A 24,344-nucleotide genomic window follows, 5' to 3' on the forward strand; every position below is an offset into this window, starting at 1 on the left:
GTGTTAGGATAATGTGACTGAGTGGGATATCATGCTACATGTCTGTGGCATGATGCCTCAGTGCTAGACATCACTACAAAGTGCCACACTGCAGACATCGTAGTGATATGACTGAAAAATTGTTAAAGCTACGTTAAAAATCCTAATCACACTCACACACACACATGAACTTACCTTAGGTCAGTCATACAAAGGAACCCATATTTTTAATTCCTTCCTTTGTAAAATGAAACATAACATTATTGGTCACCTATCATGATTATATCTTTACACCTTTTGGAGTGAAAGGTAGTGATTATGTTTTCATGCCAGTTCTGACATGCATATGTAATTGGATTAAACTCTCTGATAGTTAAGAGTCTTAAATTCAAGGATTAATTGGTGCTGGTTATGCACAAATAAGGGATAAACACTAATTTCTAAAAAAATGTGCCCAGAAAAATCAAATGAATGTATGAGAAATGCATATCATATTTTCAACCCCTACCTTCTTTTCTTGCTTAAATATTCCTCCAGTATTCAGAAAATTCCTCATTTTTTCAAATGTAGCATAAATTTTCATTGTAGACTGGATCCTGATAGGTTGAGGAACAGTAGTTAAGAGTTTCATTGTGCTTGATATCTAGGTAAACAAATGTCATACATTTAATTCTTTGTGACCAAAGTTGATGGAGAATTTCTAAAATTTTCTTTTGACAAAATTTATATAGTTTAAAATAACAAATTCTTCAATGGTTATCAGCTATTGAGTTTTGCAACGGTCAGCTCTATTAACTACACGTAACATATCATTAGGTTTCCAGTATCAATAATAGCTTTGGTATGGAATTTCATTGTGACAGATATTCGACTCTTGTACCTTGGTTAAGAGAAAGTAGTCACCTGCTTTTGACTTATAATTTTAGATTTCCTGATGATGTACGAACCTACAACATTGACAAGCAGTTCCTTTGGGGACCTTCACTTCTTATCTCTCCAGCCCTTGAGGAGGTAATTTGATGTACTGTAAATTAGACAATCTTCATGAACATAGAATTTTAACAGATGCAGTGAGCAGACTGAATTCATAAAATTCTATTCCTTTTTATAGCAGCAGTGTAAACTTGTATATTATGCAAATTTACTAAAGAACAAATTACAAAATCTACATGTCGGAATTAGGTAATATCATATAACAGTATGTCATCACAATAATGGCTGTTTGTGAACTGTTAGAAGTGAAGTCTAAAACAATTGCCAAAAACTTTAGGAGGCATGTCAGAATAATAGTTCTAAAAAATTAATAACACAAAAATATGATTTTTAAGTTAGCAAATGCCTGAGGTTTAGAGAAGAGTTGTCATCCTTGAGTTGCATACTGCTTTATTCCTGTTTTTTCCTTTTCATTAACTCTTGCTGCTTGTGGGTTTTTTTTCTTCTGGAATTATGTACATAATAGAATCTAGACTTTGATGGTTACGGAGTCAGGTTTCCATTACTGAAAGAAGTGTTGGCTAAAGTACACGGAACACTAAGAATAATATTATATTATTATCTACAAAAGCCGACGTTTACAGGAAATGGGCTCAACAATGTTGTGAGAGTGTTTTGGGCTTCAGTTATTTGTTGAGTTCTTCTCTTGATGATTACAACCAGACATAATTGTCAAGATCATAACGCAGTCCGCATAGGATAAATATAGATTTTGTGGATTAACGCACACAGAAATTAACCTTGAACAAAACAGGGTACCAGACAAAGACCTAAAAATCATGTGACAATACATGTTTCATTTCCTTTATGAAGAAGGCATTTCATCCCTTCTACAAACGTTTTATCTGCATAATTAAATTGCATACAGTTAGCAACATCCGAATAAATCATTACCAAACATTAACGTGTCATCATGTAAATGGAGACATATTACTTTAGAAAAAAGTCAGTTATTCTACTCGACAACATCAGGTTGGCAAGGGTGGCAATTGCCGAACAATTTTATGTAGAAAAGACTTGAATAAACAATGTAACCGATAAGGAGATTATTCAGCAGCAGTGGGAAAATGAAGCAAATGAAAAGAGAATTATATAGGTACCAAGATTTAAATGATGGTTTTGAATGGTTTTGCAGTGTGCGTGACAAATACCCACTCGCATATCATGCTTATTTCAAGAATAAGAACTATCAGAGTATATTCAGTTGAAATAAGTCTATTCTTATGACAAGAAGAACCCTTTAATAATTAATGTTACTTTTAAATGAAGATATTAAATACTTTGAAGTCTGTAGCTTTCTTACTATGTTTATTATATATATACTTCTTGCCAAAAAAAATTGTCCCCATCGGGAAAGGCTTATAAGGACACTTTCCTGGTGCAGAAGGGGTGGCTATATAAGAGGGGGACCACTGTATTTGAAAACGACATCTTTGATATGATGGCTGTGTGAAAGTACCATAATTAAATGAATGCAATATTTACTACATGCTCCTGGTTATATATAAAGATGTTTTGGAATCAATTGTTCTTGGAGTATTCTTCAACACCTGCTGAGCACTGATCAGCAATTTAGCCATTTACATTTAAAGATTTTATTTAAATGTTAAAAGAACACTATTCATCATCTGTACCATTTCTTTGAATGTTAAAATTTCTTCAATGCTGTGCAGGATTTTGTTTAAATGTCAGTATAGATAATGAAATGTTTGAGCAAACTTACCCTCATTCACTGGCACAGTTATTCGTCTCATTCTTGCAGTTTTAGATGTGTCCTTTATCATCTTTATGAAATCAATCATCACTAAACTTTTATCTACAGAATCAGACAACAGTGGAAGCGTACTTCCCAGATGATGTATGGTATAATTTCTATACTGGAGGAAAGATAAGCACAAGAGGAGAAACACGTTTACTGGATGCTCCAATGGATGTTATTAATCTTCATGTGAGAGGTGGTTATGTTTTACCTATGCAGGAACCGGCCCTAACAACAACAGAAAGGTTAGAATAATGAACATCTGTCACATGCTTGAAGTACATTAAGTTTATTGCCTTGCTTTCAAAGGAAAAGTAAGATGTAAGTTTTAATATTATGATGGTGACATGATTGTAATGACACTCTTGGGTGCCAGTCTGACTGAAATTAAACTTGATTGTCATGCTGATTTCTTGTATGTGCCAGTGTGACTGAAATTAGACTTGATTTTCATGTTGATTTCTTGCATGTAGAAGACTGTTGAAGCAAGATTATAGGTCCTGTCTAGATCATTTATGAGGCAGGTGATGAAATGTCAGATTTCAGGAATAATAATAACAGTAATAATGAAAATAATACTCCCTCAATATCAGATGCCTCAGTATAAGTCAGATTTAGAGGATAATTATGGTTATGGACCCAATTTCAATTTTTAGTAGCAATATTATGTATAGAATACCTCAAGATAAGGTGACCTCACATATTAGGGGGTCTATTTTTATGATCCCCATGAACACTAATAGAATGAGGTATGCAGTCATAGTGAAGGAATGCAATGTAATAGTGATGTTATGCATTATTATTGTACAGTGTTATAGTGAGGGTTTGCAGTGTTATAGTGAGGGTATGCAGTGTTATAGTGAGGGTATACAGTGTTATGGTGGGAAATTAAGTATTATAGTGAGGGAATAATGTAATAATATTAATAATATTGGGAATGATTACTAAAGTTGTTCATTAGTTCTTAAATTTTCAGAATTTTTCCTTCCACAATATGAGATGTTTAGTAATTAAATCTAAAAGGCTTTGCAGTATTTTGCCTTGGTTGTGTTTCTGATCATTGTATTTTATCGACACATTTCGATTTCAAAGATTAGAGCAAGTATATGACCTGATCCTCTTTGTTGTCATTCATTATTTTGTGATTTATGCAGTCACCTTTACAGTTTGTTTTATCATGATTTTGTGCCAAGTACTGCTAAAAAGAACAGAATTTACAAAGCATTGATTCCAAATTCACAAATATAAGGGAGAAATAGCATTCCTTTAATGCACAAGACTTTGTTTGTTTCTTCCTTTCTGTCTGCTTCGTTGTTAACACCTGTTATTTCAAGTGTACTGTGTTAAATGTGTTATAATCCACACACTGAATCTACCTGTTACCAAATCTCATAAATGGTTTCTTTGGTGGAATTAATGAAAGTTTGTATTTATGTTGCATGTGTGGTGACCATCTGTGAGATTGGTTTCTAACTTGTGGTACCTACCATGAGGTTCTGGTTATGGTGTTCAGAGATCAAATATACATAAAGAATCAATTACAGTGACATTTTCAAACATTTTATAACCAAACTTTATATATGCAGTCATGGCAGGATGATACATCATGTATATGACAGACTTTGCATTATGATGTCTGAGTGACTGTCCATGGGGATGGGGGTGAGGACTAGGGGGAATGGGGGTAAGTAGTTGGGGGATAGGGGAGGGCATCTAAGTATGCATCGTAAAGCGTGGGAATTTGTAATGGTGAACCATTGCAGTTGCTCAAGTTTCAATTTTGTTATATCATAGATCATACATGAATGGTCATGATCTAGACAAGATTCTTAAGTGCTATGGAAAACCTTTAAATCTTTCCGTCAATTTTTTTGTGCAATTTTTATCAAATCTGTGTTGAATGGTGCATTTACTATATGCACAAATTTTTATTTTAAAAGAAATTGAAAGTTATTTTACTATTTTCAACCAAATCACAGAATCTGAAAATAGACTTCGGGACTAAATTACAAAAATAGAAGTTCTTAGAGAGTGAATGAAATTGAGACATATGTTATTGACATCTTTAATAAATGTATTTTTTTCATCTTTTCTTCTCAATAGTCGAAAAAACAAGTTTTCTTTGTTGGTGTCTTTGGATGAAAATATCATGGCTAGAGGAGATTTGTTCTGGGATGATGGAGATTCACTAGGTGAGAATAATAGAACGTGCCTTGAAAGACCACCCCTTCTGAATTAATGGTATCTCCAAACAGGTGCTCTCATGACAGGTCATAATACTATATAACCAGTATATCTGTTCAAAGAGAACCTTGTCTCTCAAGACAGGTGGTCTTTCATAGCAGTGGTCTTGCAAGACAAGGTTTTACTATATCATGTAATATATGCTGGTGTGGACAATAAACACCCCACATGACAGTCTGACTTTGTAGGTAACAGAGAGGATGAGCCAAGTTCCTGCCTTCAGATTCTTATTACAAGGATGTGATTTCTCAATCCCACGTCTGGAAATATCATAGATTCTTTTCTCACATTTCTCCTTCAAATACGTTCCCCGATCACATTAACGTTAGGAATATAAGCCTGCTACCTCTCGAATCCAGCCCTACTAAAAGACGAAAATTCGTCTTTTCGGTCTATCTTATATAGACCAAAGGGCAATAACTCTTGCCCCTTACCTCCCCTTGCCACCGCCAGGTGTCGCTAGTTTATAAGCTTCGCTTGTACGGATAACACGTACATTACACCTCCAAACAATCCAAGCCATCTTAGCGTTAAATTGGACCATCCGAAGTTAAATTTGGATTTATTGTGTTGGACAATTATTCTTCGACAGGTTGTATACATTATTTTAACAATTTTTTTTTTCAAAATTGAGTGACTTTGTCACCCTTACGGATTTCATTTACTGAGACCATGTTTCACACACTATCGCGGAACTCGTGTTGTCAATTAAGAGTTAACGCGACACTGACTAATTTCGCTTACTCCGTTAGGAACGGTTGTGGTATTAGCGAATTAATAACATGCTGAATTACTAATTTGTGCTTTGTTTTCTTTTCTTGTGTCGTTTCAGTAGAAATGTCAACCAAATGCATGAAATGCAAAAAGTTCAAAGCAAAAGAAGACAACCATGACTCTTGTATTGTATGTACCAAGTGTACATCATCTATACCATGCAGCGTGTGTAATACTTGGACAGAGCAAACGTGGGCGGATGTAGTCCAGAAGGCAGCAAAAGGGAGGGATAGACGGAATAAGTCGAAGAAGGATAGCATGGATGTTCTCAGTATACATCCGAAGACAGCCTCCACTGCGAGCCTCGTGGGGGACGTTGGGGTCCCCCCTCCACCTAAAGTTCGTCGTTTGCAACCATCAGCCACAGTAACATCAGCGGCAATGGAGGACAGTAATGTTGACAGGGTACAACAGTACAACAACAGATGCGTCGTTTGGTCCAGGAAACGACGACGCAGTTATTGACATCAGGCCAGATAGTACCCTTATTTCCATCGCTTGCTTCCACAGCTTTCTCTGACTCTTTGGGGGAATGTTCCCCCAATTTTAGGCTGCCAAGTGGGCGTAAGTCCCCCCGCATGTCCGAGCATGGCCTTCGGGCCTGTAAGTCAGGACGCATGGGGTTTTTACCGGATCCATCGGATCCATATCTTTATACAACCTCTACGTCACCGGCCGTCCAACTGTCCCAGCATGGGGACCCTATTGCTAAAACGGTCCGACCAAACATGACTTACGGGGATTTTAGTGATAAATCTGTCCATCAAGCTGTACCGCCGGCAACATATAATTACTGTGGCGGAGATTTTAGTGAGAAATCTGTCCGTCCAGCCAGGCCATTGGAGCAGCCGGTATCGGTGATAGCAGGACCGTCGCCAACAAGCCAGACAAACCAGCCGGCAGAGCCGACCATCCATATGTTCACGGCTTATCCACAAGGAAGAGTTAGTGACAGTGTTAAGGATGACGGATTCGCGTCATCTATGCCACCTGGTATGCTCTATCCAGAAATGCAAGCTATTACAGAACACGACTCGGCACATAGTGAGGGTGACGAAACTCCTGCAAATCAGCCGTACACAGATCCAACCATGGAACGGACTGAGTTTGGCTTCAAGGCGGCAGTGGAAGAAATTTATAGGGTGTTGGCAACTTCAGAATGCCCTCCACCTCCTACTGCCACTCAAGACTACAAAGTTAAGGCGTCTGTAGGTCTTGACGGGGAGGAAGAGACGCCGTCCTTCCGGCTCCTTCCCCAGTCGGCAAAAATTAAGGAGATCAATGATCGTCTATCAGGACGAATAGGTGATCCGGGGAATGTTAAGGCGTTCTTTTCAGAAAGCCAAGTACCAGCGACGTTCTCGTGTCGCTGGTACAAAACTCATTCAGACTCCTTCAGTACGGATCTTCCGGCCCTGGACAAAAATATGGCAGCAGTTCACATGTCCGCTCCACTGTTTTACAAAGTGGACAAAAATGTGTTCCATGCCACGTCAAAGCTAGTCCGGAACGTAGTCGCTACGTCTTCAATGTTAGACTTGGTTTCATTAGCCATTTTCCGACTCGCAGAAAAATCCGACAATGACCACGCTTGGGAAGCGACGGCCCGGATTGCTAGAGTTATTAACAAGGCAGCTCACCATTCCATGGCTAATGCGTTGACTGCTTTTGCCAACTTAGATCTGATACGACGGGACGCTTGTCTACGGTCCACGTCGCTCAAGCCCCATCATACTCTGGCTTTACGGACGACTCCGTTTGGGTCGCCTTTACTCTTTGGAGGAAAAATTGAAGAAGTTCGGAAGCAGGCAGCTCAGGAACTGCCCCTCCAACTCGCTGTCCAACCCTCGCATTCGTTTAGGAAAAATCAGCCCCTGCCACAGCGGAGGGATGATTGGCGGACCAGGGACAAGGGATCCTTACAATCAAATGTGCAGTATAGATCCCAACCCAATGCCAGGAGACAACAGTCTAATCAAACTAGGAGGCAACCATACAGAGGCGGTAAGAAACAAAGTTTCTCCGTCTTCAAGCCTCATAACTCTAAAAAATTGACATACACTTTCCACCACCCGCGAACAGCCTACCTGTGGGCGGCCGCCTCTTGCAATTTCAGGACCACTGGACCACCTTTTTTCCTCAGAACGATTGGGTGATCCAGGTCATTTCGGAGGGACTTCGGATTTCATTTATCCAACCCCCTCCCCTGTCCTCCTTTCCCCTCTTCACGGATGTACCGTACGATCGGGAGAAGGATACCTTTCTACAGCAGGAGATACGGTCGCTCATAGAAAAACGGGCGGTGAAGATTGTGAAAAACCTGCAGTCGCCGGGGTTTTATTCCAGGCTGTTTCTTATCCAGAAGGCAAACGGCAAGTTGAGGCCAATTATCGACCTGAGTCGCCTCAACCAATACATTTTACCGCCGAAATTCAAGATGGAAACTGCGAGATCAATCCGTCTTTTCATCCGGCGGGATGAGTATGCTGTCAGTCTAGATATGACCGACGCATATTTTCACGTTCCTATCCACCCCGCATCACGGAAATTTCTCCGATTCGCTTACCGCGATGCGGTTTATCAGTTCCAGGTCCTACCCTTTGGCCTCAACATCAGCCCTTGGGCTTTTACCAAGGCTATGGATTGCGTCGTCACCCTGTTCCGCTCGACTTCATCTACCGGGATGGCAGTGTACTTGGACGACATCCTCCAGAAACATATGGTAAGTTCTGTTCTGCTCAAAGGCAGAAACGATCTTTTAGCGCTTTTAGATCATCTAGGCTTTCTGGTGAACTGGAAAAAGTCCGATCTCCGTCCATCTCAGCGTTTTTGTCCATCTGGGTATGGAGTTTCTCACCGATCGGAATCTGGTACGGCTTCCTCGCGCTCGCGTAATACGGATCGTCGAACTCGTTGAGTCCGTTTCCAACAGGACGTGGATTTCAGCGAGAGAATTCTTGCAACTCCTTGGATTATTCAATGCGGCGGCGGACTTGATCCCGCTTGGCCGTCTTTTTATGCGTCCCTTACAAATGACGTTACTGGCACAATGTCGCCCATTTTCAAGTCCCCTCAATCAAACAATAATGATCACGCCCGAGATACGATCGTTCCTGCGTCAGTGGCACAACCCCGGTTGGCTGTCCACGGGGATTCCTCTGGAGATGCCCCAAGCGGAAATAACGGTATGTACCGACGCCAGTACCTACGGTTGGGGTGCCCACCTGTTGCCGGACTTCACTACAGTCAGCGGCACGTGGGAGTCAGGGGAGAGGCCTCTCCACATCAACCTTTTAGAAATGAAGGCTGTCATCAATGCCTTTCATTTCTGGAAAGATCAACTCTCAGGAAAAAATTACCTCATTATGTCAGAAAACTCTGTGGTGGTGACTTACCTCCTCAAACAAGGGGGCACCAAATCACCAGACCTGTGCTTTCTGATCTGGCAGTTTCTACGTTGGTGCGACAACCTCCACATCAACGTACAAATCAGACACATTCCCGGCAGACTCAATGTCTTGGCCGACACTCTATCAAGGAAAGATCAAGTCATTCACACAGAATGGTCACTCCATCAATCAATCTTTCTTCGGATTTGCACACTTTGGGGGCGTCCGATGATCGATCTTTTTGCGACAAGGTGGAATCGCAAGTTGCCCACCTTCGTCTCTCCGGTTCCAGACCCAGAGGCTTGGGCCGTGGACAGAGCGTCAATCAGCTGGGAGGGGTTGTGGGCATTCGCCTACCCTCCCACGGTTTTGGTACTGAAAATAATCCAGAGGTTAAGGGGTCAGAACTGTCGGATGATTCTGATTGCCCCTCTCAGATGGAACAAGTCCTGGGTCACCGATCTACTCGATCTAGCAATAGATCTACCCAGGAAGATTCCAACCAGCCCACATCTTCTCAAACAACCGCGGTCACAGGTGTTCCATCCCTGCCCAGACCGTCTTCTTCATGCTTGGCTCTTGTCCGGGCAGCCTTGCGAGACAAACAATTTAAACCTTCGATTGTGGAGAGAATCTCAAGAGCAAGAAGGCCCTCCACTCTGAAGGCTTACGAGGGAAAGTGGCATGTTTTCAGGGACTGGTGCCATATCAATAACATCATCCCTTTGAGTGTCTCAATCCCTCAACTGGCCGACTTTTTTCTCTGGCTTTTCGAGGAGAAACAGTTGGCCCCAATTACTATCAAAGGCTACCGCTCCATGATATCAGACACATTCCGCCATCATGGTAGAGGTGATATTGGGCATAACAAAGATCTGTCAGATCTTTTAGCCAATTTTGATTTCAATCGACCAAAATCCCTCACCCTGTTTCCAAAATGGAATCTGTCCTGGGTTTTAACATGGCTCAATTCAGACAAATTTGAACCTTTAGCCCACACTTCGTTAAAGCTACTATCATACAAAACATGTTTCTTGATAGCTTTGGCTTCAGCATGCAGGTTGAGTGAGTTACATGCCCTTTCCAGTGACCCGAACCTTCTTCAGTTCAGATCAGATGGTTCAGTGGCCCTTCTGACGCAACCAGGCTTTGTAGCCAAAAATAGGTTACCATCCATTGGCAATCAAAGAATCGTCATTCGCTCGCTCTCTCCCATAGATAAGTCAAGAGCAGCAGTCATGCAAGATCCTGTTCGTGCACTCAAGCATTATTTAAAACGCACAGAGGCATGTCAGGACACACGTAAATGCCTCTTTCTTTCGGTCAAAGCTGGTAAATGGGATATCACCCCTCAAGCCCTTGCTTCATGGCTGAAGTGGGTTATACGCTCAGCGTACTCTGAGGTCTCACAAGGTCAGAGTCGCCTCATGAAGATTACGGCTCATGAGATTAGAGCAATCTCGGCAAGCCTGGCATTCGAACTCAATGTTTCGATCCGAGATATAATAGAAGCTATTGGCTGGCAGGCAGAGTCAACCTTCTCCAGTTTTTATCTCAGAGATCTGGCTTCGCAGAGGCAAACCTTGAATCTGGTAGGTCCGGTGTCAGCAGCCCAGATGACCACCAGACCCATTTAAAACAATCAGCACAGCCTATCAGCTTCGCTGGATTTGCCAGTGAAATTTTGTAGGTAAGAAGATTTCAATAACTATCTTCTTAACCGTATATAGGGGTCACATATCACGTGACCCTAGGCTGTGTTGCTGATGAAATTAGGAGAACGGGTTATCGTTCAAATGGGGAATCCAGCCATCATTCCCTAGAAAGTACCCGGGGTGGAGGTAGGATGCTCAGCATTCCCTCCTCCTATTACTTATTCTCCTAATGTTAATGTGATCGGGGAACGTATTTGAAGGAGAAAGCAAATTTTTAGTAAATTGTTTCTCCGAGAATACTTACCCGATCACATTACTTAAAAACCCTCCCAACCACCCTGCTATGCGAGCATCCTTGTATAATATATATCGCTCAGCTTAAAAACTAGCGACACCTGGCGGTGGCAAGGGGAGGTGAGGGGCAAGAGTTATTGCCCTTTGGTCTATATAAGATAGACCGAAAAGACGAATTTTCGTTTTTTAGTAGGGCTGGATTCGAGAGGTAGCAGGCTTATATTCCTAACGTTAATGTGATTGGGTAAGTATTCTCGGAGAAACATAATTTACTAAAATTTTGCTTTCTTACATGTAAATAGTGTTGATAAAAAAAGATGGCATATCATCAATATCAATATAGCTATAGAAATGCTGAACATTTTCTAAAAGTTTTTGTTTTTTTGTATCTGTTTACACATCTGGGTTCTTCAGCTTGATGTGAATGGTTGATAAAGTAATTGATTGGTATGTTGGGTCCTGGAACAAGCATTCTGTGATAGTCTGAACCTTGCATCAAGGAAGTTTTACAAGTGCACATTTATAAAAGAAGATTAATTGATAATGCTAAGCACTGTATATATTTTTTTCCATCATGTGTGTGTGTGTGTATATATATATATATATTGTATTCATCGGTTTTGAGCTTCAATTTTTTCCAAATGTCTCCATGTATATTCTATTGATATTTCTATAGAGATTCCATTAAGGTGGACATCTGCATATTTAGCTGCTATTTCTCTTTGCATTGGTGTTGACTCTGTAACTTGTAAATTTTCCCTACTGTCACTAAGACTTATACAATTACAAGCAGCTGCCTCACTTGGTTAGTGTTAGGACTGGTAGGCCTGGTGTCAGGATAATGTGACAGGGTGGGACGTCATACCATATGTCTGCGTAATCACTGTAGACTGCCACACTGCAGACACCATAGCAATATGACTAAAAAATTGTTAAAGCTATGTTAAATATCCAAATCACACAGTGTACACAAACACAATCTCTATACCGCCTATTTCCAGATTGATTCTTCTCCCTTTAGAAAAATATATCATTTCCTGCATGGCTAATGCTTGTGTCTTGCCCAAGTTGATTTCTTTTTAAAATAATTATATTTGTAATTGATGCACTGAAATAAATTAATTTTCATTAACAAAATGTTTTATATCATTACAAGAATTTCAGAAATGCTTGCTGTTAGGATGCTCATTTGTTCTAATTCTGTTTTTTATTGAAGTTTTATATCAACTTATTTGCATGTTTAAATGATTCAATAATATATTTAAATATTGTTTGAATCGTTTCTAATCATAAAATCAATCCATAGAGGTAGATGTGCAATGTATGCTTTATGTGTATCTAGTAGTCATGTTGTATTACTTTTCTGTCACTTACACAACTGCTCAGCTGCAAAAAAAAAAATTAGAAGTATATAATAACCAATCAAAAGACTGCATTTGTACATTTCAAGTAGTTGTACTATGCCTAAAGTAACAGATTGTTACTAAAATTGCTGAGAAAAATTTCTTGACTGAGCAGACAACTCTGTAGTGTCAATCTCAAACAGAGTTGTTAGAGGTACAGTACTGTGATATTAAAAACAGACTATAATGCATACACAAATATATTAATTCTTTGTTTGTTTATTTTTCTTCAGGTACAGTAGAAAAGAGTGAATATAACAGAATTTATTTCAATGCATCAGAGGTAGGAATACTGTTACTGTAACATTCATGAATGTAGTTTTTTTTAATCTTCTTACAGAAAAAAAAAGGAATGAACACAGATGTTAAGAGTTTGAATAAATGTTTTAAATGCAAATGATATGAAGGATATTTGCTTGAAAAAAGTAAATGCGAATGATATGAAGGATATTTGCTTGAAAAAAGTGAATAATGGATATATTTTGTTGAGCGGGTGAAAAACTCGATATTTTTACATGTGAATAATGGATATATTTCATTGAGGGGGTGAAAAACTCAATATTTTTACAAGTGGTGAAACCACAAGTGAAAACATTTAAATTTTTCAACGAGATGAAATATCTGTTTAAATATTCACTTGTAGCAAGCAGATTTTCTTTTTTGTTTATGCTTAAACTTATTGGCTAGCAAGCTGTACCATATAACAGATTTAAGTAGCACATTTCTTTCTGGATCCTGCATGATGTCAGCAGTGTGTTCTTAATGTTCTAATGTGTTTTGTAATTATTTTGCAAAGAAAATATAAACAATAACATAATTATCCTTCCCAGCTCAGTGTAAAATAGCACATTAACCCTTTACCTCATAGAGTATAGTGACAAACTGCAGCGTGCTATAAATAGAACACCTGTTACCTATCCGACCACATACGCATAGGCCTGCCTGTGAACTGTTATGCAATGTAATATATGTTATGTTTAACAGCAGTTTTAACCATTTTACTTGTTTGGTACACATCTAATAGATGCAGAAAAATTTAAGAGTAAAGTCCGATTGTTATAGCTGTGTAATTATTTTTCATGGAAGAATTTTTTATGTGCTTTAAATTCTTGAGAACTCGTTCACCGTCATGTCAGTGAGGCCGAGTGACCAACTGTAGCTGCCATTTCCCATACTCGAAATTTACATGTTTTTCGTCTGCGTCTACATCACTAAGTCAACTGAATTTGATAATTTATAAAAACTAATTGCTGCCTACATCAATATCAGAGCTTTTACCTAAGTTATTGAATCTTTCATAGTTGTGATTCTAATCATGAAAACTTTGTAAGTGCTGAATGAAATCTGCGACAACCATTTTGGAGAGTGGAGATTACGAACCAGTTCTATGAATAGCAGATGTTGACCAGCGCATAAACAGCGACCACATGATCTGACGTAATTGTCATTCGCAGGAATGAATTTAGTACCTAATAGGGTTTTTTTTCCCTGAAGGTGGCGCTACGAAAATCAGCTCAAAATGGCTGATGTTTACGGCAGGCATCAAAAGACGCTTCCATGCAAATGGAGTAGAGGTGTCAAAAGACACTTGCATGAGGTAAAGAAGAAAAAAAAGCATTAACGTGATGCAGCCATATTTAATTTACAACTTGACTATGTAATTGTCTGAGAATAACTTCGAATTTCATAGTTAAAATGTTATTCATTTCTACTGATGGCCAGTGAAAATTTTTATTTTTTCACTCTAATGAAATATCAAGATCATTTCTCTCATAAAATTCAGTAATTCACAGCCTAACGTAAAATAAATTTATGTAACTGTCCACTAGCAACTACAATAAAGTGTTGACTAAACTATGTTGTACATATATCACTGTGATACTGTATGGCAGCCTACAAAAGAAAATAAATCTGAAGAGTACGTATATTTTTTAATTTGCATTGTTTGTTAGTTTGTTAGTTTTTTATGTATTTTATGCTATAAGTCATGTAAAATTATATTTTATAGCTAACTTTGTCCAAAATCAACTTCATTGTCCACCCCTCCAGAATCATTGATTTCTTTTATTCTGTAAACAACTAATACATAGCTAATATTTTCTATGTGAGTGTGGGTTCAATATTAGGATCATTATCAAAAGAAGTAAACATATTTATCCTGGTCTCAATCAAGGTTATTGTGTTTTCCATGTTCTTTATTATAATTTTAGTAAACACCTTCTAATTATAACTAAGAGTTTTCTTGATGTCTTAGCTAAAGGAAAGTATGATTGTACCAGTGTTTGTAAGTCATATGTGCAGATAAGATGCAATCCCTAAATTTAACAGTCGACAAGGAGGAACTTAAATCCTGACTTCAAGGATTATATTCAACACAGATGATTGATAGAGATATCAAAATTTTCAGAAATTTCTACCAGGTACCAGTCAATCCTAACGATTGGTTACATGGATAACCAATCAAAGACAAATTGTATTGATGGGGTTGAGTGTAAATGCTATATAATTGTGGTTTAAAATTTTTGGTCTTGCTAACTTATGAAGACCATTAAATTTGGAATGCCACAAATTTACAGTGTATCACAGTAAATGTACTTTATTTCATGGGCTTTAATGAGCACCCAAATAGAGGAGTTTTGTGAAATACATGTACAGTATTTTCCTCATGACAAGATCAGGATGCCTGCCTTGTCAGGTTTTTTAAAGTTTGTGCATGATGAAGATGGTGGCTGTGGCAGAAAATTTTCTTAAGAAATAGATCTTGTAAAATAAAATTTGACAAAAATATGTTGTCAACGTTGGGGGTCAACTGTTGGTTTATCATTGAAAAACTATGTTACAGGCGTATTGACTGGTCTTTTTAATGTTCACTTTATGTTTCAGAATGAACTTTATTCATATGCAGAGCACAGTGGTTTCAAAGAGCAACCCATGTTGCTAGGCAATATTACAATATTTGGAATGCCTCTAAAGCCATCCATTGTTGAAGTGAATGCAGTCTTGCAAAATTTTACCTTCAATTCACAAACACAGGTAATGAGGTTGTTGCACGCATACATATTTCATTTATATTTTCTTGATAAATTCATTCAAAGGATTAAAGGGAAAAAAAATACTATTTCACAATCACTATGTTTGGTTTCTTTATAAAAAGAGAAATTTATCATCCTGCATTTGCTTTCAGCAGTGATCTTTTAGACCGAATGGTTTATTTGATGTCTTTATCAACAGATTGTTTTGGTGTAATAGATTATCCAAACACAGAAATAAAGACATGTTAATATTAAAAATAGTGTTTTATATACAGGTATAATAATAGTAATAATAATAATAACGAGGACTTTGTATAGCGCCTAATCTTTAGAAGCTTTAAGCGCTTTACAACATTAGACAACACCTATAACATAAAAAACATATATAATGATATTATTACAGAAAACAAACACCATGAAATTAGAAAACATAAAAATAGGCTGTAAATATTTAAGGTAGGGAACATTATTAGGTCTTTAAGTTTGTTCTCACAGTCGAAATAAGTGAGGTTTAAGAGCACTTTTATATGGGATCACTGTGTCTTTGTGTCCAAGTTCAGTGGGCAATTCATTCCACGTTGCTGGGCCCTGGTATGCAAAAGAACATTGTCCATATGACTTCATTTTCATAGTGGGAATAATCATCATTTATGTCCCATTGAATTTTCATTTTTTATTATTTTGCCTCTAGAGGTGGGGATATTGTTATGAAACGTAATGTTATCGTTATCACTCGGAAATGCACATTTTAACAAATGGGTTTGCTCCAGTGATTTTTTTTTAAATTTAACATTTTTGTAAATCGTTATTTTGTTCTTGGATTTTGTGCTCGATATAGCATTGGAGAGAATACTATAATCTTGTGAATGCAGCATGCCTCAGTATTTTGTAGATTACCATGAAATATGGCAAATGTTACAATCATTATCTGGTGGTGGTCGTATCTACAAATTACTGAATTTTCATTAATGACATTTTGTCTTACAGCAGAATGTGTATATGACATATCTTGTGAATTTGTTTAGTCTACAGCTTTTGATGGATAGCTTTGAGACATGGTCCATATAATTTTTTCATCCTCTAAAGATATACATATCAACAAATCGGTGTGCACTCACATTTTTTTTAAACCTTTTGTCCTGCATCTGAAATCTGTGTTAGATAGAATTCTTTTAAACGTGACATGTCCTCCAGTTTTTTGTTGAGCTTGTCTTGGCATATAGGTGCATCCATCTTTATCTCCATTTGTATACCTGAGATTAACCATGATGTCACATTTTGTACTCTTCTTTTATGAATGCGTTTTCTCAAATGCCTTTTCTCTGTCAATTAAAGGTGGACTTGACGAAAATGTGTTTATTGTTATGGATTGCTATGAAACTTTGTACATGTGTCTCTTATTATGGATTGCTATGAGGCTTCGTACATGTGTCTCTTGTTATGAACTGCTACAAGACTTTGTACGTATGTCTCTTGTTATGGATTGCTATGAGACTTTGTACATGTGTCTCTTGTTATGGATTGCTATGAGACTTTGTACATGTGTCTCTTGTTATGGACTGCTACAAGACTTTCTACATATGTCTCTTGTTATGGATTGCTATGAGACTTCATACACGTGTCTTTTGTTATGGATTGCTATGAGACTTTGTACATGTCTCTTGTTATGGATTGCTGTGAGACTTCATACATATGTCTCTTGTTATGGATTGCTATGAGACTTCATACATGTGTCTCTTGTTATGGATTGCTATGAGACTTCGTACATGTGTCTCTTGTTATGGATTTGCTATGAGACTTCATAGATATTATGGTCACCATATAAAGGAGTACATATTGATAAATCTTTGCGCTGCTACAATATTTTGTAAGAATTGTTGTCTTATTTGGAGTTACATCTGGATACAGTATAAGACAGAATTTTATGAATGCAGCTGCTCTTAGACTAACAGTTCTCAGTGGAATGCTGTGAAATTTATTAGTACAGATTACGGTCTCAGTGGAATGCTGTGAAATTTATTAGTACAGATTATGTTCTCAGTGGAACGCTGTGAAATGTATTAGTACAGATTAAGGTCTCAGTGGAATGCTGTGAAATTTATTAACACAGATTACGGTCTCAGTGGAATGCTGTGAAATTTATTAGTACAGATTACGGTCTCATTGGAATGCTGTGAAATTTATTAGTACAGATTATGTTCTCAGTGGAATGCTGTGAAATGTATTAGTACAGATTAAGGTCTCAGTGGAATGCTGTGAAATTTATTAATACAGATTACGGTCTCAGTGGAATGCTGTGAAATTTATTAGTACAGATTATGTCCGCAGTGGAACGCTGTGAAATTTATTAGTACAGATTATGTTCTCAGTGGAATGCTGTGAAATGTATTAGTACAGATTAAGGTCTCAGTGGAATGCTGTGAAATTTATGAGTACAGATTACGGTCTCAGTGGAATGCTGTGAAATTTATTAATACAGATTACGGTCTCAGTGGAATGCTGTGAAATTTATTAGTACAGATTATGTCCGCAGTGGAACGCTGTGAAATTTATTAATACAGATTATGTTCTCAGTGGAATGCTGTGAAATGTATTAGTACAGATTACGGTCTCAGTGGAATGCTGTGAAATTTATGAGTACAGATTATGGTCTCAGTGGAATGCTGTGAAATTTATTAGTACAGATTATGGTCTCAGTGGAATGCTGTGAAATTTATTAGTACAGATTATGTTCTCAGTGGAATGCTGTGAAATGTATTAGTACAGATTAAGGTCTCAGTGGAATGCTGTGAAATTTATTAATACAGATTACGGTCTCAGTGGAATGCTGTGAAATTTATTAGTACAGATTACGGTCTTAGTGGAATGCTGTGAAATTTATTAATACAGATTACGGTCTCAGTGGAATGCTGTGAAATTTATTAGTACAGATTATGTCCACAGTGGAACGCTGTGAAATTTATTAGTACAGATTATGTTCTCAGTGGAATGCTGTGAAATGTATTAGTACAGATTAAGGTCTCAGTGGAATGCTGTGAAATTTATGAATACAGATTACGGTCTCAGTGGAATGCTGTGAAATTTATTAATACAGATTACGGTCTCAGTGGAATGCTGTGAAATTTATTAGTACAGATTATGTCCGCAGTGGAACGCTGTGAAATTTATTAATACAGATTATGTTCTCAGTGGAATGCTGTGAAATGTATTAGTACAGATTACGGTCTCAGTGGAATGCTGTGAAATTTATGAGTACAGATTACGGTCTCAGTGGAATGCTGTGAAATTTATTAATACAGATTACGGTCTCAGTGGAATGCTGTGAAATTTGTTAGTACAGATTACAGTCTCAGTGGAATGCTGTGAAATTTATTAATACAGATTATGGTCTCAGTGGAATGCTGTGAAATTTATTAGTACAGATTACAGTCTCAGTGGAATGCTGTGAAATTTATTAGTACAGATTATGGTCTCAGTGGAAGATATGCATGTTGGTCAAGCCTGAGTAATGGAAGATCACTTCCAGTATGGTGTACATCATGATACACAGCTTCCAATAAATGATATGTATTGATGATTCACATTTGATGCTATTCAAACCTGTTTAAATTTACCATATATACTCACGTATAAGATGACTCCAACTGTAAACTGCACAGACCCTGATCTGCTGGTACATAATACACCAGCAGATCTGGGTCTGTGCAGTTTGTTAGGAATAACCAGTAGAATAAAAAAACAGACCTGGATCTGCAGGCACATTATGCTACAGCAGATCAAGATCACTGTTATTTGCAGTTTGAGGGGCCCCAAGTGGCCAAGTGGTCTAAAGTGCTCTCCGTTACGGATCACTGCCATCTCACCACTGTCTGTGTGGGTTCGAGTCTCGGATTCAGCCAATGTGGGTATGCGACAAAGCTTGCCAGTAGCTTCTCATGGGTCTGTGGTTCTTTCTGGGGTTTTCCCGGGTTCTTCCTCCACCATTAATACTGGCCGCCATGTATAGCCTATCATGTGCTGAAAAATGGCGTTAAACCCTACAACAACAACAATTTGCAGTTTGACTTGACTTATAAGCAAGTACATATGGTAAATTATATTTTCCTGATGTAAGCCATGTTACACTGAATTGTTTCAGTTACCAAGGATATAGGAACACACTAGCTGCACCATTAGTTATGCAGACAGGTAAGATAGATATTCGATTTTACGTACCTCTTGTAGTATGTGAATGACTGATACACAAGGAAAAGGCTGCTTTATCGATTTATTCCATTTAAAGGAATATAAACTTGTATAAGTCAAATCTGGGGGCCAATTTTAAAATTTCTTGAACCAATACATTTAAGAATGATGGTTATGAGTTATGCTTGTTTACTGGTACAATTATCCAACCCTATAATAATTGTACTTGCCACTATTTTCAGGGGACTAATGCAGCACCTGTTTTGATGATGGATTAATCCCCTCCATCATGGAGGAAAGATGAGATAACATAATGGTGGCATGTTCTTAAGTTAGGAAACTGCAAATTGCTCATAATTCTTTCTATTATTATTATTATTATTATTGCCATCCACTCATCTATTTTGCAGGTACTCTGTGTGCCAGATCTGAAAATAAATTTACTGGAACCTTTCCTTATGACGTGGAGGTAGCTCTCCTTTCATCAACCTGTATTGGAGATTTTTACCAGATACAAAACAACCTTGATTTGGAGCCAAGCTCAACTCAACATTTTCACTTATTCAAGACAAGATATATATAGAACGCGTTTCTAAGAATTAAAATAACATTTTTATATGCATGTGTATTAATGTCTAATCATGAGTATGGAATGCATGTTGAACATCAAAAGTCAGTAATTATGTGCCCAAACACATATTCTTTGTTCTCTGTGTGTGTGTGTGTGAGAGAGAGAGAGAGAGAGCATTTGTATTTTTTTGTAAAAAGAGGACTTTTATGAGATTACATGCCAATATAATGAGGACACACCTCCAGATGATAATGTCATTAGTTGATAAAGGGTAAAACCTTGCTTGTACAAAAGGTTGTAGCCCAGAAGAATATAGAAACATTGTTTAAAGGAAGGTCCCTGTTTATTGCCTGGTTCTTCTTTACAATTCTGTTGTGTACATTTCCTCCAGAGCTGGCGATAAAGATGTCCAAAACCATGTCCTCGATTGTCTGCTGGAAAATTTGTAGATTTGCACCATGAAACTACAGGTTGCCAAAAAAAACATATATTATCCCTTTTATATCCAAGCATCAAACTCCAGTAATTAATTTAGCTGAACTAGAAGAAAAACAGCTAGTGCTGAATAGTACCCGGTATTTTGTATTAATGTTTAAAATAATTATGTGTGTCAGTAGTTATAGTAAACTGAAGATATAGTTTTGATGTACAGTCAAACCTGTCTAAAACAACCACCCATGGGAAAAGGCCAAGTTACATTTGTAGACCGGATCCCTCTAAAGGCATATTCAGCTCTTAAACTCAGTTCATGACATAAACATGTACTAAACACTGAAAAGTAGTTAGATTATTATTATTATTTTTATTATTATTATTTTGAATGTATTATTATTACTATCATTATTATTATTATCAACAGTAGTAGTATGATATCAAGATACGTGTATTTAGTGTAGCTATTTAGCAAAAATAAAAATGATTAAAAGTTCAACACAATATTACTGTATCCTGAATCATTCATATACATCACATCATCACCGATTTTCCTATCATGGTCACATATGTCGAAGTTTTGATCAACATTTAGCAGCTCCTTTAATTTACATCTAGATTTTACCTATGATTGGGAAAAACAAGACATATTTTTGTTGGGCCAGTTGGTATAATTAGGCATGAAAACACGAGTTCACACTTGAAACAATTGAAAGATTAAGCAGTTGCTAAAACTCACCGAGATCAAAAGACAGTTGACTTTTGTTTGTGAACTTTGATGATTAGGAAATGAAAAGGTGCTTCCTGCAGATATTGATTCATGTAAATATACCTATATATTTACTGTCAAACAAAATAAGTTTAATTTGCCTTTTTGGATTGGTTAATGCTGATATGATCCAGTGACTATGGAAGGCAGCATGAAACCACTGCTTGGTTAAGAAATACTTGGCTCCTGAATGCAGAAGCAGGGTGAAACCACTGCTTGGTTAAGAAACACAAGGCCAATGTCAGCAAAAGACAGGTGACTGCTGATTACATGACATTTATATAGGATATTTGCCAGGGAGACATCAGAACATTGGTTGTGACCAGGTTACTGCTGAAGTGAGTTGACTGTTGGACAGGTTTGACTGTACATGTTCTCTGCATGTAAATAAATGGATGACACATCTTACAAAATAATACATGAAACTGCTTCTGAAGATGTGTATGAATTCGTTGTAGAATTGTACCAAAATTGCATAATTATTCTACCTGATTGTAAAGTCAATTTCCTATTTGCAGTGAGGTTTCACATGTGAAGCTAGCGAAAAGAAACCCTTGATACACAGCATTTGTATTATTCAATGAAATATATCTTACCCTATTAACATCATTTATTTACTCTGTTTTCAGAATAGGAGAGAATGGTTATACATCTCATGACAGATTCTGTTTTTTGTTACCAAATTACAAGTAACCAATTAGGAAGTTACGTGCATAGGACTTCAGTAAATAGATAACACACCACACATTTATCATCAAGATGATCAGTCCCAAAAGGAAACATTTCATTACAGCAGTAAACCTTGAATCATCTGACTCTTAAAAATTGCAAGCAATCAGAAACAGATGTATGCGTCATTCACTATGCTTTTATATGCCTGCTTCAGTTAATGATTTGATGACTTTTGACCAGCTTAAATACCATAACTTGAAAGTACATTTTTTTAAAAACTGCATTAGACATTAATATTTCTCCTTCAAATACGTTCCCCGATCACATTAACGTTAGGATATAAGCCTGCTACCTCTCGAATTCAGCCCTACTAAAAGATGAAAATTTGTCTTTTCTGTCTATCTCATATAGACCAAAGGGCAATAACTCTTGCCCCTTACCTCCCCTTGCCACCGCCAGGTGTCACTAGTTTTTAAGCTTTGCTTGTACTGATAACACGTACATTATACCTCCAAACAATCCAAGCCATCTTAGCATTAAATTGGACCATCCGAAGTTAAATTTGGATTTATTGCGTTGGACAATCATTCTTCTACAGGTTGTATACATTATTTTAACAATTTTTTCAAAATTGAGTGACTTTGTCAACCATACAGATTTCGTCTACTGAGACCATGTCACACACGCTATCGCTGAACTCGTGTTGTCAATTAAGAGTTAGCGCGAGACTGACTAATTTCGCTTACTCCGTTAGTAACGGTTGTGGTATTAGCAAATTAATAACATGCTGAATTGCTAATTTGTGCTTTGTTTTCTTTTCTTGTGTCGTTTCAGTAGAAATGTCAACCAAATGCATGAAATGCAAAAAGTTCAAAGCAAAAGAAGACAACCATGACTCTTGTATTGTATGTACCAAGTGTACATCATCTATACCATGCAGCGTATGTAATACTTGGACAGAGCAAATGTGGGCTGATGTAGTCCAGAAGGCAGTAAAAGGGAGGGATAGACGGAATAAGTCAAAGAAAGATAGCATTGATGTCCTCAGTATACATCCGAAGACAGCCTCCATTGCGAGTCTTGTGGGGAACGTTGGGGTCCCCCCCTCCACCTAAAGTTCGTCGTTTACAACCGTCAGCCATAGTAACATCAGCGGCAATGGAGGAAAATAATGTTGACAGGGTACAACAGTCCACCTTTGAACAGATGCATCGTTTGGTCCATGAAACGACGATGCAGCTATTGACATCAGGCCAGATATTACCCTTATTTCCCTCGCTTGCTTCCACAGCTTTTTCGGACTCTTTGGGGGAATGTTCCCCCAATTTTAGGCTGCCCAGTGGGCGTAAGTCCCCCGCATGTCCGAGCATGGCCTTCGGGCCTGTGAGTCAGGATGCATGGGGTTTTTACCGGATCCATCGGATCCATTTCATTATACAACCTCTACGTCACCGGCCGTCCAGCTGTCGCAGCATGGGGACCCTATTGCTAAAACGGTCCGACCAAACATGACTTACGGGGATTTTAGTGATAAATCTGTCCATCAAGCTGTACCGCCGGCAACATACCAATACTGTGGCGGAGATTTTAGTGAGAAATCTGTCTGTCCAGCCAGGCTATTGGAGCAGCCGTTACCAGTGATAGCAGGACCGTCGCCAACATTCAGGCCGACCACAAGCCAGACAAACCAGCTGGCATGGCCGGCCATCCATATGTTCACGGCTTATCCACAAGGGAGAGTTAGTGACAGTGTCAAGGATGATGGAATCGCGTCATCTATGCCACGTGGTATGCTCTATCCGGAAATACAAGCTATTCCAGAACACGACTCAGCACACAGTGAGGGTGACGAAACTCCTGCAAATCAGCCATACACAGATCCAACCATGGAACGGACTGAGTTTGGCTTCAAGGCGGCAGTGGAAGAAATTTATAGGGTGTTGGCAACTTCAGAATGCCCTCCACCTCCTACCGCCACTCAAGACTACAAAGTTAAGGCGTCTGTAGATCTTGACGGGGAGGAAGAGACACCGTCCTTCCGGCTCCTTCCCCAGTTGGCAAAAAATTAAGGAGATCAATGATCGTCTGTCAGGACAAATAGGTGATCCGGGGAATGCTAAGGCGTTCTTTTCAGAAAGCCAAGTACCAGCGACGTTCTCATGTTGCTGGTACAAAACTCATTCAGACGCCTTC

At 38.1% G+C, this 24,344-nt stretch overlaps 1 protein-coding gene across 3 annotated transcripts in view; it reads left to right on the forward strand.

Annotated features, from left to right (window-relative positions):
* Positions 1-22,135, forward strand: part of LOC149803669 (lysosomal alpha-glucosidase-like) — a 76,636-nt gene extending 54,501 nt beyond the window's left edge. For 2 of the 3 annotated variants that reach the window (XM_089953437.1, XM_089953436.1), the window contains exons 15-20: positions 906-990; positions 2,795-2,976; positions 4,835-4,923; positions 12,724-12,773; positions 15,374-15,523; positions 20,118-22,135. In XM_089953437.1, the coding sequence (XP_089809563.1) occupies positions 906-990; positions 2,795-2,976; positions 4,835-4,923; positions 12,724-12,773; positions 15,374-15,523; positions 20,118-20,180 (619 nt within the window). In that variant the 3' untranslated portion in view covers positions 20,181-22,135. Of the gene's footprint in view, positions 1-905; positions 991-2,794; positions 2,977-4,834; positions 4,924-12,723; positions 12,774-13,984; positions 14,090-15,373; positions 15,524-20,117 lie in introns of those variants that run through there. The other variant, XM_089953438.1, reaches the window with a different exon arrangement.
* Positions 22,136-24,344: the final 2,209 nt, after the last annotated feature.

The sequence above is a fragment of the Sinohyriopsis cumingii genome, chromosome 3, assembly GCF_028554795.1.
Source record: "Sinohyriopsis cumingii isolate HCF-2022 chromosome 3, ASM2855479v2, whole genome shotgun sequence".
Taxonomy (NCBI): Eukaryota; Metazoa; Mollusca; class Bivalvia; order Unionida; family Unionidae; genus Sinohyriopsis; species Sinohyriopsis cumingii.